Consider the following 19,042-nt stretch of genomic DNA (forward strand, 5'->3'; position numbering starts at 1 on the left):
CCGGTGGCAGTACTGCAGCGAAATTTTATAAACAAGTTACAAAACAACTGCAAGCAATCACGCAGAAATTCACATGACATTTACGGAAAATAAATTGAATGCTCACTTACACGTAACAACATAATACAAAACAGTCACCCTGGAATTCAAGCAAAATTTCCAGAATATAACTTCAAATGTTCTCTGACAAGTAGTGTAAGGTAATTGCAACGCACGCAGAAATTCACATTTTACAGAATATATTTTAAAATATGTATTTACAATAATTATTACGACATAACAATTACAACGGTATCATACAGCAATCTTCATATTATGATTTAAATTCTGTTAACAGAGAATGTACAGAACGAGTTGGCTTCTCTGTTTGGATCACGAAACTGCGAGCTTGCATTCGGGAGACAGTGGGCTCGAACCCTACTGTTGTCAGCCCTGAAGACGGTTTTCCGTGGTTTCCCATTTTCACACTAGGCAAATGTACCTTAAGGCCACGGCCGCTTTCTTCCTGATAGTAGCCCGGTCCTATCTCATCGTCGCCATAAGACCTATCTGTGTCTCTGCGACGTAAAACAAATAACGAAGAATAAAACCGAGAATGCTTATGCTTTGAGATACAAAAGGACAAAATTCAGTAGGGTCTATCATATGTACTATAGACTACGTCCACAACAAACAGAACTGTCTTTATAACCATAATATTGGTAACGTGCAAAAGATATCCATGTTCCTTTCTCAGGATTTAGTTGCTGAGGGTCTACCGGAAGAGTTGGCCGTGCGGTTAGGGGCGCGCAGCTGTGAGCTTGCACCCGGGAGCCTTGAAGATAGTTTTCCGTGGGTTCCCATTTTCACACCAGGAAAATGCTGCGGTTGTACCTTAATTAAGGCCACGGCCGCTTCCTTCCCACTACTAGCCCTTTCCTTTCCTATCGTCGCCATAAGACGGTGTCTGTGCAACGTAAAGCAAACTGTATAATAATAATAAGAAGAAGGTGCTGAGGGTGGCCGCGCAGAAAGTGGTTGAAAGCACTCCAATGAGGTGATCTATGTAATATTAATAGACAGTTGTGAAGTGTTTAATTCCGTAAAATTGTTATACGTAATGTAGAATATGATTCTGTACAATGTTCACAACAGAACGATGATTCCTTCCTGACGGTACACCATGGACGTATCACCATCGCCATGATTCTCGACCTTTAACTTCGTTTCACTCTCGAAATACAGTATATCAATGGTGCAGAATGAACCTTCTGTGTCAAAACTTTACAGGAGACATGAGAAAACAGTTTTTAACTGTGTACTATAGGTCTATACAGTAATTACAGGGAGCACTGCGAGAGAAACAGACAAAATAGTATGTTTGTTCAAAATATTCAGCGAACAATTGTGAATATGCATAGTATGTCTTAAAGCAAAAAGTTCGAAAATTGACCTCAGAGGTTTGCATTCTACACTATCGATATACTGTAGATCAAATATTAGGTTGTTTATTAGTGTCTAATGATGCTATTTTATAATCTTTATTTTCTGCTATTGGCGTTAGGTCGCACCGACACAGATATGTCTTATGGCGACGATGGGACAGGAAAGGGCTGGGACTGGGAAGGAAGCGGCCGTGGCCTTAATTAAGGTACAGCCCCAGCATTTGCCTGGTGTGAAAATGGGAAACCACGGAAAACCATCTTCAGGACTGCCGACAGTGGGGTTCGAACCTACTATTCCCGAATACTGGATACTGGCCACACTTAAGCGACTGCAGCTATCGAGCTCGTTAATATTTATTTTAAAGTCTAAATTAAATTATGATGATTATGATGATCGTTATTTTAAACGACGAATACCGAGATCATTAGCTCCAGTTAAAATCTATTGTCTTACGTATCGCTGACCCTATTTAATATTTTAAATAGCAATAATAGTACCTGACAAAATATTATTGTTTCCTTCCTTGACTTAATAGTGTAAATGAAGTGCCAGATGGAAAAGTAAATACGTATATGAATACCGGTACTCTGTTTTCAATCGAGTAGGGCTAGTCAAGTAATAGTTACTTCATTGACATGCACAGTTCCTTTAATTAATTAATGAAATTATCTTCAAACTTCCATCCGGCAAGAAATGGTAATATGATAAATACACTACCTGCGAGCCAGTCAGGATGACCGTCTTGCCGAGGTTCTCCAACATGAAGGAGAGTGCTGAGGCGGTATAGGCCAAGGTGTCAGTACCGTGTAACACCACGAAGCCGTCGTATTTCTTGTAGTTCTCCTGCAACATTGTCAAAGAACAAACATTAAAATAAAATTTAAAAATGAAACTCTACACATATTACACTTCTTTTTTTTTTCAGATTTAGAGTCTGACAGTTGAGTGACAAAGCGCTGAAGTACAGAAAATGAACAAACAATGTTGCCAAAAACAGGCAGTGCCACGCCCCTCTCACGTACTCACGTTGTTTTGAAACTCATCACTCATTCACTAAAGCTTAATTTTCTTTCTTTCTTTCTTTCTTTCTTTCTTTCTTTCTTTCTTAATCTGTTTACCATCCAGGGTCGGATTTTCCCCCTCGGACTCAGCGAAGGACTCCACCTCTACGGCCTCAAGGGCAGTGTCCTGGAGCGTGAGACTTTGGGTCGGGGGATACAACTGGGGAGGTGGACAGATACCTCGTCTAGGCGGCCTCACCTGCTATGCTGAGCAGCAGCATTGTGGCGGGGGGGGGGGGGAGATTAGAAGGGATAGACAAGGAAGAAGGAAAAATGCGGCCGTGGCCTTAAGTTAGGCACCATCCCGGCATTCTCCTGGAGAAGAAGTGGGAAACCACTTCCAGGATGGCTGAGGTGGGAATCGAACCCCTTCTACTCAGTTGATCTCCCGAGGCTGAGTAGACCCCGTTTCAGCCCTCATACTACTTTTCGAATTTCATGGCAGAGCCGGGAATCGAACCCGGGCCTCCGGGAGTGACACCTAATCATGCTAACCACTACACCACAGAGACCGACTAAAGCTTAATGATATGTTCATAAATCTAGAGCGCACCCGATTACATGAAAAAACTTACTGCGAGAATAAAAATTATAAGTTCAAATATTTCGTATAGCCTTTCCTCGAAAACTACCTAGTATCAACAGGTTACGTCGGTGTATAGCCTATCACAAAATGACGAGGGCAATATTTGACGCGAGACAGAACAATTAAATGCTAGGAAACACAAAGCATTTTAATGCTTTTTTTTTTTTTTTTTTTTTTTTTTGCTTTACGTCGCACCGACACAGATAGGTCTTATGGTGACGATCGGATAGGAAAGGCCAAGGAATGGGAAGGAAACGGCTGGTAAAAATGCTATTTGTTCGTGGCGTCGTTTGCCACTACTTGTACCATATGTTATGAACCTGCGTGTAATTGTAATTGCTGAAGTGTAACGTGTTTGCAGTACCGGGCGAGTTAGCCGTGAGGTTAGGGGTGCGCAGCTATGAGCTCGCATCCGGGAAATAGTGGGTTCGAATCTCACTATCGGCAGCCCTGAAGATGTTTTTCCGTGGTTTCCCATGTTCACACAAGACAAATGCTGGGGCTATACCTTAATTAAGGCCACGGCCGCTTCCTTCCCATTCCTAGGCCTTTCCTGTCCCATCGTCGCCATAAGACCTATCTGTGTCGGTGCGATGTTAACCTAATAGCAAAAAAAAAAAAAGCGTTGAAGTGTTGAATGTGAGTCCCCAGGCCAGGGATATTAATCATTTACAATCAAAAGCCTCTGACCCGGGCGGGAATCGAACCCGGGGCCGCCGGGTAACAGGCGGACGCGTTGCCCCCTACACCGCGGGGCTGGACAATCACAAAGCATAATTAAATAACCAAAATAACCAGTTCGTAACTCAATGACAATCACAACCAACTCGAACTAAACTAGACTAAAAGTAACCTTCAACTAGTAAATATGAACAAATAGTAAGCTAATTATGAATAGTAGAAAGAATAATTGCACACGTGGAATGAAATCAAAACTCTCTGACAATACAAATATGTATTGCCGGGCTGAGTGGCTCAGACGATTGAGGCGCTGGCCTTCTGACCTCAACTTGGCAGGTTCGATCCTGGCTCAGTCCGGTGGTATTTGAAGGTGCTCAAATACGTCAGTCTCGTGTCGGTAGATTTACTGGCACGTAAAAGAACTCCTGCAGAAATAAATACCGACACCTCGGCGTCTCTGAAAACCGTAAAAGTGATTAGTGGGACGTAAAGCCAATAACACTCCAAATCTGTACGCACATACAATGATAAAGTAATATTACACAAAACGGGTACAAAACAGAATTTGCTAGGAAAGTACACCACGCGACAGTGTAAAATGAACACTCGGTTTGGCGCACTAAACATGTCAACGTACCTACCTTACTATGAAAACACCACGCCATTTTTCGCAACATCAGCACCAACGTCACACTCCAATTCTCGAAAAAAGACCTAGAGGCCTGTCATTAGCGAGCAATAATGAAATGCAGTATCAGTCATCACAGTAACCTACACTAATTGTTTGCTCATTTTAATACAGTAATAATCTTCGAACGTATTTCAGGACGAACAGAAGCCATGGAGAATGTGAAAGTAGAAGGAAGGATGCCAGGAGGAATACCTCAAAACTGTATTTTTACTGGACGAGTCGATTAAATTAAGGCCCTTGTCGAGAAGTCTTTGTACCGGGCGAGTTGGCCGTGCGGCTAGGAGCGCGCAGCTGTGGCTTGCATCCGGGAGATAGTGGGTTCGAATCCCAATGTCGGCAGCCCTGAAGATGGTTTTCCGTGGTTTCCCATTTTCACACCAGGCAAATGCTGGGGCTGTACCTTAATTAAGGCCACGGTCGCTTCCTTCCCATTCCTAGGCCTTTCCTGTCCCATCGTCGCAATATGACCTATCTGTCGGTGCGACGTAAAGCAAAATAGCAACAACAACAAAATAGCAAGAAGTCTTTGTACGAGGCTTCGCGGCTGACTGGGTTGGGTGTGGGGGAATTGTGAGTACTCTCAGACTACTCCTGCGCTGCAAAGCCAGTGAGAGAGAGAGAGAGAGAGAGAGAGAGAGAGCTAACTCTGCCTTCCTAAAACTGTTTTTCAAAGATACAATTAACGTGGGAGATAGTGGGTTCGAATCCCACTGTCGGCAGCCCTGAAGATGGTTTTCCGTGGTTTCCCATTTTCACACCAAGCAAATACTGGGCTTAGCTTAATTAAGGCCTTAATTAACTTGAAATATTAAAAAGGAGCAGAAAGATACGTGATTAATCAAGGGAGTTCAGAGAATACAACAACGATTTTTAATCAGAATCTGTGAGACTGAATGGCTCATACGGAAGAGCACTGGCTTTCTGTGCGAAAGGTGGGGGAGGGGGGTTGGATCCCCGCTCAGTCCAGTGTTGTTTGAAAGTGCTCAAATACACCAGCCTGGTGTCAGTAGTCCATCACAATACGCACGAGAAATATATAATTCCTTCAGAAATATGTTATAAATTAGAGGAATTTCAATAAAACCAAGAACAAGTGTAGATCCATTAATGTATATAACGAATTAATGTATATAAAGAACTCCTGCGGGACAAAATTCCTACAACTCATCCTCTCCGAAAACCGTAAAGTTGTTAGCGAGATGTATACACCAATAACCATAATTTAGAATAATACGAGGCAATGGGGTGTATAAAAATACAAGGAGAACAATGTTCATTCCTACTTTTTTTAATGAGTCAAGCGAACTTACCGGACCCGGTACGTCAGGAATGTTATAAAATAAATTAGGGGAATTACAGTAAAACAGAGAACAAATACAGAGTCAATATTTTGTATTTTTATTGTATGCTATATGTTGAGTATTCAGCCCAAAGGCTGGTTTGATCTTCAACAGCTCCGCTGTTAGCTATCACAGTTGACCTAGGCGTCACTGAAGAGGCATTTCAGGAAAATGAGGAGTAAGGTAGTTTCCCGTCGCTTTTCTCACCGAGCCAGAAGTTGCTATTGCAGATCAGTCTGCTCAGCCCACTTCTGATTTCTTGTGTATATCTTCTACTTTGGTTTCTATTCTTTTAATTTCGCCATTCTGTCAGTGGGTTTTAACTCTCCAGCTACGCCCGTAATTGTCAACGAAGGTTCAACTTGGTGAATAGTATTATCAGCCATCACTTACTGTTCGTTGCTTACTTCTCCCGCCTTATGTTTATACATTCAAATGCCTCACCAGTTGAGCAACTTAAACCTGAGAAATGTATGAAGACGTGGCTGCAAAACCACCGCACAGCAATAGACACCAAATAAAGAGTTTGTTCCAGTAAAAAGTGCGATCACAAAACAAAGGAGGCACCTTGGATTGTTTAAAATACCTGGAAGTACACTGAGTGGCCAAAAGTTACCGGAAGGGGTATCCCATTATAAAATGTGCTGTATATGACCCCTGAGCGTTGTGGCTACCTGCGGCGTAGCTGAGCAGTCTGTCACAGATACCAGTGTCGTGAAGATGCTAACACGCCGCGAGTTAAACGACTTTGAACGTGGGATGATCACCGGCGCACGGCGTATGGGTCATGGCATTGCGGAGATTACACGCGAATTCTGGTTTTCGAGGTCAACAGTGTCGAGGGTGGATCTTCAATATCGCAGAGAGAATGTTACCACCCGCGTAACACGGGAAGACCACATGTGTTTAACGAACGGATATCACATTGCCGTCGCAGAACCATTCTGGGCGTTCGACGGGCTACTGCGAGTCAGATCATCGGCCAGTTGAATGTTGGGAGTCAGGAACCAATTTCTACCAGCACTGTAAGGAGGCAACTGCACCGCATAGGCTGGTTTCACACCAAATACGTCCAGTCACGTCAAGCCCGTCCAGTCACGTCTAGTCCGTCAACAGGAAAATCCAACCCAGAAATCTCCCAATGTTTTAGGCTACCACAGCTATATTTCATTCACACAGACCAAGTCTCAGTCAAGTCAAGGTTAAACCAGTCCCGTCAAGTGGAAGGGGAACCAAACCGGGCTTGATTCTGATGCGTCAGTCCAGTCCAGTCTCTGTTTTAACAACACGAGTCACATTCTGAGCAGTGTAATTATTTAGCGTTTTTTCCTTCTTTCGTTTTGTGCATGAATCTGAAAAAGTTGATTTTCTTTTATACAATTTTCTTAAATGTCTGTGCTTTGTAATTATGTTAATATCACTGTAATTATCATAGTTCTGTTAAAATAAAATCAATTGTATTGAAATGATTTTGTGCGGTGTAATAAATACTAATTTGCATTAAAAGTAGTATTTGTGTTAACTTACTTTAAAAATATTGCTAGCCGAAGCTCTGGTTGTATGGACTTTCGGCAATTAGTGTTGTGCTTTTCAACTTCCTTTCGAACCAGGTCATTACGCTTCACAAAACTTTTATATCTCTTCCGGAAAACAAATATAAAATTTGAATGGATCGTTCACCAAGTCGGAAAACAAATGAGAGAAAGCATCATAGATATCTCTTCTGAAATTAATCGGATGAACCCACGCGATCTTGCATTTTTTTCAGCGAACTATCCGGCGGAGAACTATAAATTTAACTAGCTCACCTTCCATTTCCAAGGCAGAAGGAAAACTGACTTCTATCCACACCTTGTCCTTTCTTCTGGGGATGTGACTGGACTGGACGTGCTTGGTTTGAAACCACAGGGCTTAACTAGACGGGCTTTGCCTTGACGGACCTAGACGTACCCAGACGTGACTGGATTGACTTGTAAAGACTTCCTTGGTGTGAAACCAGCCATAGGCTTCACCAGCCGACGACCAACTCGTGTCCCTTTGCTGATACCTCGACACAGAGCTCAACGACATGAATGGGCCAGCGAACATCGGCAATGGATCATGGAACAGTGGCGGCGTTTGGTATGGTCCGATGAATCCCGGTTCCAGTTGTATCGAGCTGATAGGTGCGTGAATGTGTGGCGTATCCCCCACGAAGCTATGGATCCTGCGTGTCGACAAGGTTGTGTCCAGGCGGGAGGTGGCTCAGTTCTGGTCTTGGCGGCGTTCTCATGGTTGCAATTAGGCCCCATTGTCCAGCTGCAGGGAGCGCTGATAGGTGCACGTTATGTGGACATTCTTTCAGACCATCTACATCCCTTTCTGCCCTAGAGTACCCTGATGGAGATGCCATGTTTCAACAGGTCAATGCGCCATGTCACCGTTCTGTGGTGGCCGCAGGTGGTTGGAGGAGCACTGCAGTGAAGTTACGACCTCCAGATCCCCACATTTTAATACAATCGAGTATTTATGGGATGCTGTCGATGCTGGTGTACGCTCCATGAAACCCGCACCAACTACCCAAGACCAACTGTGGTAGCAGTGCAAGATGCGTGGGTCCAGATCCCTCCAGAACGATTCCAACACTTTGTAGAGTCGATGCCTCGCCGTACTGCTGCCATTTTGAGGGCTCACGGAGGAGCAACTCGTCATTAACATCACATTCAGTGCCTTCCCATGACTTTTGGCCACTCAGTGTAGGTCCAGTAGAAAACAACAGTGTAAGCAAATTAAGATTTTCCAACTAGTGCATTAAAATATGGACGTCTTCTTTACCATCAAAAATGTTTTCTATATGCCTGATTTATGCTAACTGAACGAATTGGCCGTGCGGTTGGGGGCGTGGAGCTGTGAGCTTGCATTCGCGAGATAAAGCGAACTGTAAAAAAAGGCGAAACTGAGGTAAGTATTTTGTAACTAGCTGTAATCTAATTTTAAACACCAGGATGGTCTGGCATCCGGTATTTGTCATACCCCGACTTAGAGTATACCCTGTAAGAATTTTGGGACTATAGTACAGTGCTGACTAGGTCTCGCCAGCAAAGACAGACAACGCATCTGTAAAAATATAAAACAATTCCTGCGGGACAAACTTCCGGTATCTCTGTGTTAGCGAGACGTGAAATAAATAACATTGAACAGAATATAAAATAATACGAAGCAATGAGGTATATTAAAATGCACAAGGAGAACTATGTGGTATTTCTGTTTTAAAAAGTAAGCCACCGAGCTCGATAGCTGCATTCGCTTAAGTGCGGTCAGTATCCAGTATTCGGGAGACAGTGGGTTCGAACCCCACTGTCGGCAGTACTGACGATGGTTTTCCGCGGTTTACCATTTTCACACCAGGCAAATGCTGGAACTGTACCTCAATATTAAGGCCACGGCCGCTTTCTTCCCACTCCTAGCCATTTCCTATCACTTCGTCGCCCAAGATCTATCTGTGTCGGTGCGGCGTAAAACCAATTGCAAAAAAAAAAAAAAAAGTGAGCCAAATTTACGTGCTTATTTATTACCTATGCGCTACGATACAATTATCGAGCGAATAAAATGGGGAAACAGCACATGTTTATAACAGGGAAGAGCAGTTTATTATAACAATTCCGTATTCAAATTGATTTTGCTTGAAGTATTCCTTTGCTCCACAGATGGACTATATAAGTCTTCAATATATGTGGGGTCCTGCCACCAGTGTAGATGCTGATAGATATTTCAGTGAATACAATTTCATTGCAAGTAAGAGGATAACACGACTGATAGGGCAAAGTGTTTCAGATCTATGATTTCGTTCAACAACGTCACTTATTCATGAAAATTACAGAGTTTGCAGGAGCGAAAGTGAAAGGCCTGTCAGTAAGGTTTATAGCCTTCTCAGATAATACCAACGAGCCAGACCACCTACTGTCTACTGTGAAGAGGATGGAGACTTGAAAATAGACAAAAATGAGTAAGTGTGGTCATTCATGGATGAATAAAATCAATCTCTCTCTCTCTTTCTCTCTCTCTCTCTCTCTCTCTCTCTCTCTCTCTCTCTCTCTCTCTCTGTGTGTGTGTGTGTGTGTGTGTGTGTGTGTGTGTGTGTGTTTTAAGAAAATATCCAACCTCAGTTATGCAGACGATACTGCACTCATTGCTAGCGATGAGAAGAAAAAGAGAGAGCTCATTTCTCGTGTCAAAAATGCCAGTGCTCAAATGGGACTACAAATGAACATGAGCAAGACCAAAATAATGACTGTCGATAGAGCCAAGGAATTAGCCAGCACAGACATCTTTAAGGAATTTGAAAACGTCTCAGAAATGCTATATCTTGATCCAGTCATTTCCAGTTCGGGTAGCTGTGCTTCTGAGATTAAATGAAGAACAGCTATGGCCAAAAATGTAATGACGAATTTGTCCCATTTATGGAAGGAACGCTCTATCTCGTTACCACTGAAAATGAGAGTAGTATCCACTCTGGTATGTTCAGTTTTCTTCTGTGAAGCCGAGAAGTGGACTCTTCGTGCTAGAGACTTGAATAAAATCGATTATTTTGAAATTTAGTGCTGGCGAATAATGTTACGCATACCTAGGACAGAATTTCGCACAAATGACTCCATTATAAACTAGCTGGACCTCAGAATCAGATTGTCGCCAACATGTAAACAAAGGCCGGCTCCGCGGTGTAGGGGTAGTGTGCCTGCCACCTACCCGGAGGCCGCGGGTTCAATTCCCAGCCAGGTTAGGGATTCTTCCCTGGATTTGAGGGCTGGTTCGAGGTCCACTCAGCCTACGTGATTACAATTAAGGAGCTATCTGACGGTGAGATAGAGGCCCCGGTCTAGAAAGCCAAGAATAACAGCCGAGAAATCTGTCGTGCTGACCACACGACATCTCGCAATCTGCAGGCCTTCGGGCTGAGCAGCGGTTGCTTGGTAGGCCATGGCCCTCCGGGGCTGTTGCGCCATGGGGTTTGGTTTTTGATTTTTATATAATTATCAAGAATCGTCGCCATAAGACCAGCCTATGTCATTGAGACGTAAAGCAATTTAAAAAAACTTTATCAAGAGTATTACTAGGTTGAACATCTTTCCTACACCATGTCTGGCCGAGGACCGCAAGAGACTGAGATAACTGGCCATAGCCTCGTCGGAGATACGATCCTCAAAACTGAGGGAACGAGAGAGAGAGAGAGAGAGAGAGAGAGAGAGAGAGAGAGAGAGAGAATGAATGCATGTGTATTTACTGGGCCATTCTGAAATAAATTAAAGCGATAAAACAGACTGTTTTATTCGTAACAATGAAAATGAAAATCCACAGCCTGTTTCCAGTCATTCGACCGGGTCAGGAATGGAATGAATGAAGCCCCCATCTAGCGGCGAGGATAGGAAATGTGCCGGCCGCCGAAGCCTGTCGCACTCCTCTGGAGCAATGATTAATGAATGACAGATGAAATGATATTTGAGGGTGTTGCTGGAATGAATGACAGGGAAAACCGGAGTACCCGGAGAAAAAATCTGTCCCGTCTCCGCTTTGTCCAGCACAAATCTCACATGGAGTGATCGGGATTTGAACAACGGAACCCAGCGGTGAAAGGCCGGCGCGCTGACGCCTGAGCCACTAATATATAGGCCAATTTATATGTTTACCAGGATCTGAGGGCTAGTTCGACGTTCAGTCAGACTACGTAGGAACAATTGAGGAACTACCTGATGGTGACATTTTGTCCTCGGTCTAGAAAATCACGAATAACGGCCGAGAGGATTCATCGCGCTGACCACACGTCACTTCATAATCTGCAAGCCATCAGGGCTGTTGTGCCAATCTAATAATGTAATTCTCATCTACATATTTTCCTCTAATATATCCTATATCATCACAGTCTTTCAGTAGATGGGCCACTTTCATAATTTCATAGCAAAGGGTAACCTTCCATGTATAATTGTCATCGTTTTCAAAATCACCATCTTTCCTGGCCTTTTCTCCAATTACCTATGTTAGCACTTCATGCAGATGAGGACCAGTTTTACGACCGGATGTTCTTCCTGACGCCATCCCTATGTTAAGGGACACTATTGCGTGTTTCTGTAGTGGTTGGTTATAGGATGGTGTTTTGTGTGTAAATAAAGATGCGTGTGTTAAGATGAACAAAGTACGCACTCCCTGAGCCAGAGGAATTAACCTGGAGTATTTGATTCATGTTATAGCCTACATATCCAGACCTTAGTCACCGAGCACACACAAATTCGTCGCTGTTCGGGCAAAAGGTCATATCTCACAATGCTCTTCCTATTATTTTCCTTAAGACTGGTCAACTTGCCAGCCACATAGGGATATGCAGTTCAGCAGAACATTTTTCGTTGGGTTCATTTTCGTATGCTGACGTGTAAATGAAAATATCCAAATGTGCCTGTGAGGCGTGACCAGTCTTAAGGAAAATAATGGATAGGAAGCGCATTGGGAGATAGACCCTTTGCCCGAACAGCGACGAATTATTCTTTTCGTTTCAAGACTCTGTTGCGAATTCGTGCTCAAGGTCCCCTATCTCAAATAAGGTTACATAAAACATGAAGCAAGTGACATTGATTTTGCATTACGTGATAATTCGTGACCCTGGTGCCAACGCGCGTTCTAGTACTCGTCCAATCTACCTTCCTTCTTTCTCAGTGAATAGTCTGTCTCGCTGCAATACGAGTGGAGTACTTTCACCAACATAAGAGTAACTCAACATCTTAGAAAACAAATGCAACATCTCGGCGTACGGACAGACATCATAATTAACTTTCACAAAGTAATAACCGTACCTCTGCTGAAGTGTGAAAGCGAAATTCATAAGCTCCTTAAATCTTTCAAAACAATACAGTTCTCAGGTATGTCCTCTTTTAAGCATGTTTAATAGTTCATTTATTTTTTACAAGTAGCCTGTCTTTACATCGCATCGACACAGTAGGTCTTATGGTGACGATGAGATAGGAAAGGGCTAGGAGTGGGAAGGAAGCGGCCTCAATATTTAGCCCCAATATCTGCCTGGTGTGAAAATAGGAAACCACTGAAAAGCATATTCAGGGCTGCTGACAGTGGGGTTCGAACCCACTATCTCCCGAACGCAATCTCACAACTGCGCGCGCTTAACCGCACGGCCAACTCGCTCGGTGAATCCCGTAGGGGGATCAAATGACAAGCATTGATACTAAACTATAACTAAAAATATAAACTGCGTAAATGAATGTATATAGAGAGGGCATAGAAATAGTTTTGAACCCAGTATGAAGCCATGGTGATATAAGACCTAGGTACAGAAGCAGATTTAGAACAAGAATACCTAGATTTGACTATAGATGATCAGTTGACCAAGGTCAGTAATCGGCACGTCTCGAGTGATTCGTCTACCTGGCTATCATCCAGAAACAAAGAAATATAATGGTTCCAAAACTTCTGGAGATGACTGTCGGTTCAGAGACAGGAGTTCAAGCTCATTTAAAGCAATTTAAAGCATATTTTCAAAGTGCAATAGCTTTCACAGGCTCATATAACGACATTCAGAATGACTTAATACAGTATGTTTCAGAAGTTAAGACTGCCGGGCTGAGTGGCTCAGACGGTTGACGCGCTGGCTTTCTGACCCCAACTTGGCAAGTTCGATCCTGACTCAGTCCGGTGGTATTTGAAGGTGCTCAAATACGTCAGCCTCGTGTCGGTAGATTTACTGGAACGTAAAAGAACTCCCGCGAGACTAAATTCCGGCACCTCGGTGTCTCCAAAAACCGTGAAAGTAGTTAGAGGAACGTTAAGCCAATAACATTATTAGAAGTTAATACTTTTGAAGTTTACATCAATTAGGCTATATGATGATGTATGATGATGCACTCTCTAAATAATAATAATAATAATAATAATAATAATAATAATAATAATAATAATAATAATAATAATAATAATAATAATAATAATAATAATAATGCGTGAAAACTTCAAAACAATTTTTGTCACTGGTTAAAACGTCACAACATTAAAGAATTTATTTTAATTACTGTCCTTTCGTCCGTTTCCATGCTAACGCACGAATTTATCCATGTTCCAGTTACAGCCTTTCCTATGTTCGCCCTTACGAAATCCGCTGCTTCTGTAACGGCTTTGGTAATTGAAGCTGGTCGGGTAGCATTAGTCAAAGTTTGAATTATTGCTAGAACTGCCACCGGGCGGCACACACGTTGTTACCCCCAAAACCAACTGCCATAAGCCTTAACCATCGTACAGAAGTGTTCCATTTAACTTGCTAGATAAAAGCTCAAGGGAAAGGTGAAGTAGGTAGACAAGAGCACCTAATGGCACCATTTCAGATCTGCAACTCAGCCAGAAACGCTCATATCACAGGACTGCTCACGTGCACTGACTGCACTGTGCCTATGTCCGACTCGTTGGCTGACTGGTCAGCGTACTGGCCTTCGGTTCAAAGAGTCCCGGGTTCGATTCCCGGCCGGGAATTGGTTAATTCAAATGGCTCGGGGACTGGGTGCCTGTGCTGTCCCCAACATCCCTGCAACTCATACACCACACATAACACTATCCTCCACCACAATAACACGCACTTACCTCCCTCATCGGAGTATGCACTCGGCTAGAAATAGCCACACGGAATTTAAAACTGTGCCTGTTCGTCTGAAGGCGTATTTTCATAACTTAACACTTCTGTTACTGATTTCTGCTCGTCTTCCCTTGTGATATTACTAATAACATCAACAACAACTGTCCAAATGAGAGAGTCATAATATTTTTCAGATTCATTTCACAGTCTCATAATATAAAGTAGTCTGTCTACCTGCAGTCCCCATGGCTCCCCTACGTTGAACTTTGGACTTAGATTTGTGCACTCTTGGTAACAATAGTGAACAGTCTCTCTATCGAATTTCATTTCTCTTCTCGATTTCTACATCAATTGGCAGATCCAATGAAATTTTACTTTTTCAGAAACTACACTTCTAACTAATTAGTAGGGAAATAATTTTAAGATGTTCAAAAGTTGAAAAATATACGCGGCACAAAACGTCCGGAATATTATGGGATTAGGCACGTTATGCGGCAGGGCGTGCGTAGTCCAGCTGAAAATGGCAAAGAGCACTCCATGTATACACAGAAGTAACTCAACTGCTTGTTTACAACACAGCAGATGTTGCTGCCTACGGTCTGTGTCGAACCTTGGGTGAACTATGCCATTTCGGGTGAAAACTGGAAGTAGTGCATACAGTGCATTGATTCAAAGTGGACATAAACAAGCTGTAGTATCACACATCGTAGGCGTTACCCAAAGTGCAGTGTCAAAAACGTGGAAAAGGTTTTATGAGACCAACTATGCGACTGACAGACCGAGGATCTGTATATCCGCGTAACACTGCATAGAAGACCAACTTCGACTGCTCAACAGTTATGACATGAACTCCTGAGGGCGACCAGGGTCCATCTATTAGCACAAACTGTATGCAATCGGCTGTATAGTGCCCAATTCGACGTGTTCCACGAGATAATCGTCATCGTGTAGAGAGGAGAATATGGGCCATCCAATGTCTTAATTGGGGTTTGGATGAATGGCGTAATGCCATGTTTGCAGATAAAACACGGGTATCATTTAGGCCAGATACACAACAACAAAGGGTGTGGAGACGTAAAGGAAGAGGTGGAAGGTACCAGCCTACTTTTCTAAGACAGTTTACCCTTTATTTTGATTGTTGTCGGATAAAGCATCCACCGAAACATACCCCCCAAAAAATCCTGGAAAACTGTTAGAATTAAGGAGAAAATGCATATGAACATTTTTGTAAAAAATTGAATTCTAAGTACCGTACACCTGGTGAGCTTAATTTTTAACAGGACTAATAATTTCGGCAGTGTATTCACTGTGAATGGCCCTAGAAGCATATTTTTTCCCACTTGCTCTATCTGTTTAAGAACTGCTTGCACCGGGCGAGTTGACCGTGCGGTTAGGAGCGCGCAGCTGTGAGTTCGCATCCGGGAGATAGTGGGTTCGAACCCCAGTGTCGGCAGCCTTGAAGATGGTTTTCCGTGGTTTCCCATTTTCACACCAGGCAAATGCTGGGGCTCTACCTTAATTAAGGCCACGGCCACTTCCTTCCCATGCCTAGTCCTTTCCTGTCCCATCGTCTCCATAAGACCTATCTGTGTCGGTGAGACGTAAATCAAATAGCAAAATAAAAAAATAGCACTGCGCTGTATATAAGCTAGCATAATTGTATCAAGCCTATAACAATCTGGAAGAAATAATCTTCTGTAATGGTGAAATAATTATTGAAATCGGTTGAGTGGTTCTCAAGGTTATCCATATACGAACTCACAAACTCTCTCTTTATAGGCCTAATACTTGTGGAGAAGAGGAAAACTATTCACACCCTAAAACGCCAGAACATGGATTTCGCTTTCGCTACTTCTCGATTGTGTCGTGAGAACTCTGACTTACTTATTTCCTGTATCTCCTAAGTGGAGCATAGGGCATCAATGAACTTCCGCCACCGGACTCTTGTTCTGCGCCATCGCCCTGATCTCTGTCCAGGTCTTCCCTCCTTTCTCCATCCCTTCTGCTATTACACTCCTCCTCCATGTGTTCTTTGGTCTGCCTCTTCTCCTGCTACCTTGTGGGTTCCATTCTAGGGCTTGTCTTGCTATGTTGTCTTTATCTCGCCGTAATGTATGCCCGACGCAAACTCTGGTTAGAGGAAATCATGAACAAAGTCATGCCGATCCGTGCTGAGTAAAATATGCTCTATTGTCGAGTGTTTTACTGAAAATTCAGTTGCTTCAACGGCAAATATATTTACGCTACTTCTGCAGTTATGGAAAATAGCTTCACAAATACATCAGCGCTGAATTCAAGACAGCTTTTCCACACCGGTGCACTATCTACTCCTGACCGACACACTGACCAGCACGCGTTCAGTGTTGTCAGTCTGAAGGCTAGTACACCAAGCGACAAAGTTGCGGAACACGTGTATCGCGACAAGTTCCAGGGATGTCCTGCGACATTTTTTTCCGTGTTTGGGATTGTCGCGATACAAAAGTCGCATGTCGCAGGTCTCCCATTCGAAATGGGATACATGATACAAATGTTGCGCAACATGATGTAGTCTGGACGTGTCGCGAGACAAAGTCCCGGGACACGCCGATGCCAGTGTGCAGATAGCCGCGGCGTGTTGGTGTTGTGTTTCGTGATGGAAACTACTCTAAAAATTATCGAAGATTTACACACCCTCTCTTGTCTTGGGGATGTTATGTCTACCGAGTATAAAAACAGAGACAAAAGGAGGGAAGCAATGGAGTCTCTGGCTCAAAAGTTCACTATGTCCATTCACGAGATGGAGAAAAAGATTCTCAACATTAAAAGCACATAAAGCGATTTCTTGCGCCATTTCGCGCCAATTCCTGTGGTGCAACTGACTCTATAGGTGTGGACGCGGGACATTGTATCGCAACAGTCTAGGGACAGTGTCTCGCAACTGTCCCCAGACAATGTCCCGCGACTTTGTCGCTAGGTGTGTACTAGCCTTCGCTGTCCTCATTTAAACCTTGTTGTTCGATACTATGATTTTTTTTCTGTTTGCTTTACGTCGCACCGACACAGATATGTCTTATGGCGACGATGGGATAGGAAAGGCCTAGGAAGTGGAAGGAAGCGGCCGTGGCCTTAATTAAGGTACAGCCCCGGCATTTGCCTGGTGTGAAAATGGGAAACCACGGAAAACCATCTTCAGGGCTGGCGACAGTGGGGTTCGAACCCACTATCTCCCGATTACTGGATACTGGCCGCACTTAAGCGACTGCAGCTATCGAGCTCGGTGATACTATGATCTAATCACCCTCTGTGAATCAGTGATAGTGTGTCGGCTCCCGGATCCCCGAACTATGGGTTCAAATCCAGCAGGGTTAATGTAAATGATGTTGGGTGAAAACAAGTCCTTTCGACACTCCATGTCGTATAATGTCGCCTGTAAAAGATCTCCGGTGATATATCCAGTGTTTGCCTGTCAATATTAATCAAAACTCAGCCATCCGATATCTCTGCAATTTCGTAGAGCAAAACGAAACTCCTTACTTTCATCTATCCTATCCGAAAGCCCTTAGTCAACTCTGGATCATTGCCGACCCCGACGATATTACTTGTGGAGGCCTAGGGAGTCTCATATCCTCGCCTTTAGTGGCCCTTGTCTTTCTTTGGCGTGTACCTTTATTTTTCGAAGTGTCGGACCTTTTCCGTTTTTTCCTCCGATTAGTGTTAATAGAGGATGGTTTCCTAGTTGTACTTCCTCTTAAAACAATTATCATCACCATGTGAAAATGGGAAATCACTGAAAACCCTATTCAGGGCTGCCGACAGTGGGGTTCGAAACCACTATCTCCCGAATGGTCATTCTGTCTAGCTAGCCAGGACACCTTAAGAACGAAGTCCAGATTTTCGAAAGTTTATCAACTCTGAAACAGCCTATATTTTTTTGCCAATCCTAATGTTTTCTAATTCATCTCCAGCATTAATATTTCTTGATCCAAAAGAATGCCATGGAATGAGAAAGCTTACCCGTATGTCGTTCGCAATACGACTCCAGTCCTCCACAGTCATGTTGCTCGAGTCCAACAGCTCCTCGTACTCCTCCACTGTGTAAACCACTCTGTTCTTCTCGTGGACTTCTCTGTAAAGAAAAAAGACCATTTCATTAACCTTCCGACACAAACAAGAAAACAGTAATTGTGTTCACAATCAGTAGTACAAAACACAGCGCGATTCGCCAATCTCAATGGCGTAGTCAGTTGGTCGTTGTCCTGTTCAGAATATAGCGGGTTTGATTCCGACCAAGATACGTGGCATTTAACGCTATTTAAATGTGACAACTTCTTGTAATTGGCTTCTGACATGTTTGAAGAATTTCTCTGGGACAAAATGTCTACAGTGAGCTTGCATCCGGGAGATAGTAGGTTCGAATCGCACTATCGGCAGCCCTGAAAATGGTTTTCCGTGGTTTCCCATTTTCACACCAGGCAAATGCTGGGGCTGTGCCTTAATTGAGGCCACGGCCGCTTCCTTCCAACTCCTAAGCCTTTCCTATCCCATCGTCGCCATAAGACCTATCTGTGTCGGTGCGACGTAAAGCCCCTAGCAAAAAAAATGTCTACATTCCGGAGTCTCATATTACTACTACTACTACTACTACTACTACTACTACTACTACTACACATGTGAAACGGT

At 43.4% G+C, this 19,042-nt stretch overlaps 1 protein-coding gene across 1 annotated transcript in view; it reads right to left on the reverse strand.

Moving 5' to 3' along the window:
• LOC136858222 (L-asparaginase 1) overlaps positions 1-19,042 on the reverse strand; it is a 257,068-nt gene that overhangs the window by 105,531 nt on the left and 132,495 nt on the right. The window contains exons 3-4 of the mRNA XM_067137609.2: positions 18,377-18,488; positions 2,143-2,268 (exon numbers count right to left, since the gene is read on the reverse strand). Of these exons, the coding sequence (XP_066993710.2) occupies positions 2,143-2,268; positions 18,377-18,488 (238 nt within the window). The remainder of the gene's footprint in view (positions 1-2,142; positions 2,269-18,376; positions 18,489-19,042) is intronic.

Source organism: Anabrus simplex, chromosome 1 (assembly GCF_040414725.1).
Source record: "Anabrus simplex isolate iqAnaSimp1 chromosome 1, ASM4041472v1, whole genome shotgun sequence".
NCBI classification, from domain to species: domain Eukaryota; kingdom Metazoa; phylum Arthropoda; class Insecta; order Orthoptera; family Tettigoniidae; genus Anabrus; species Anabrus simplex.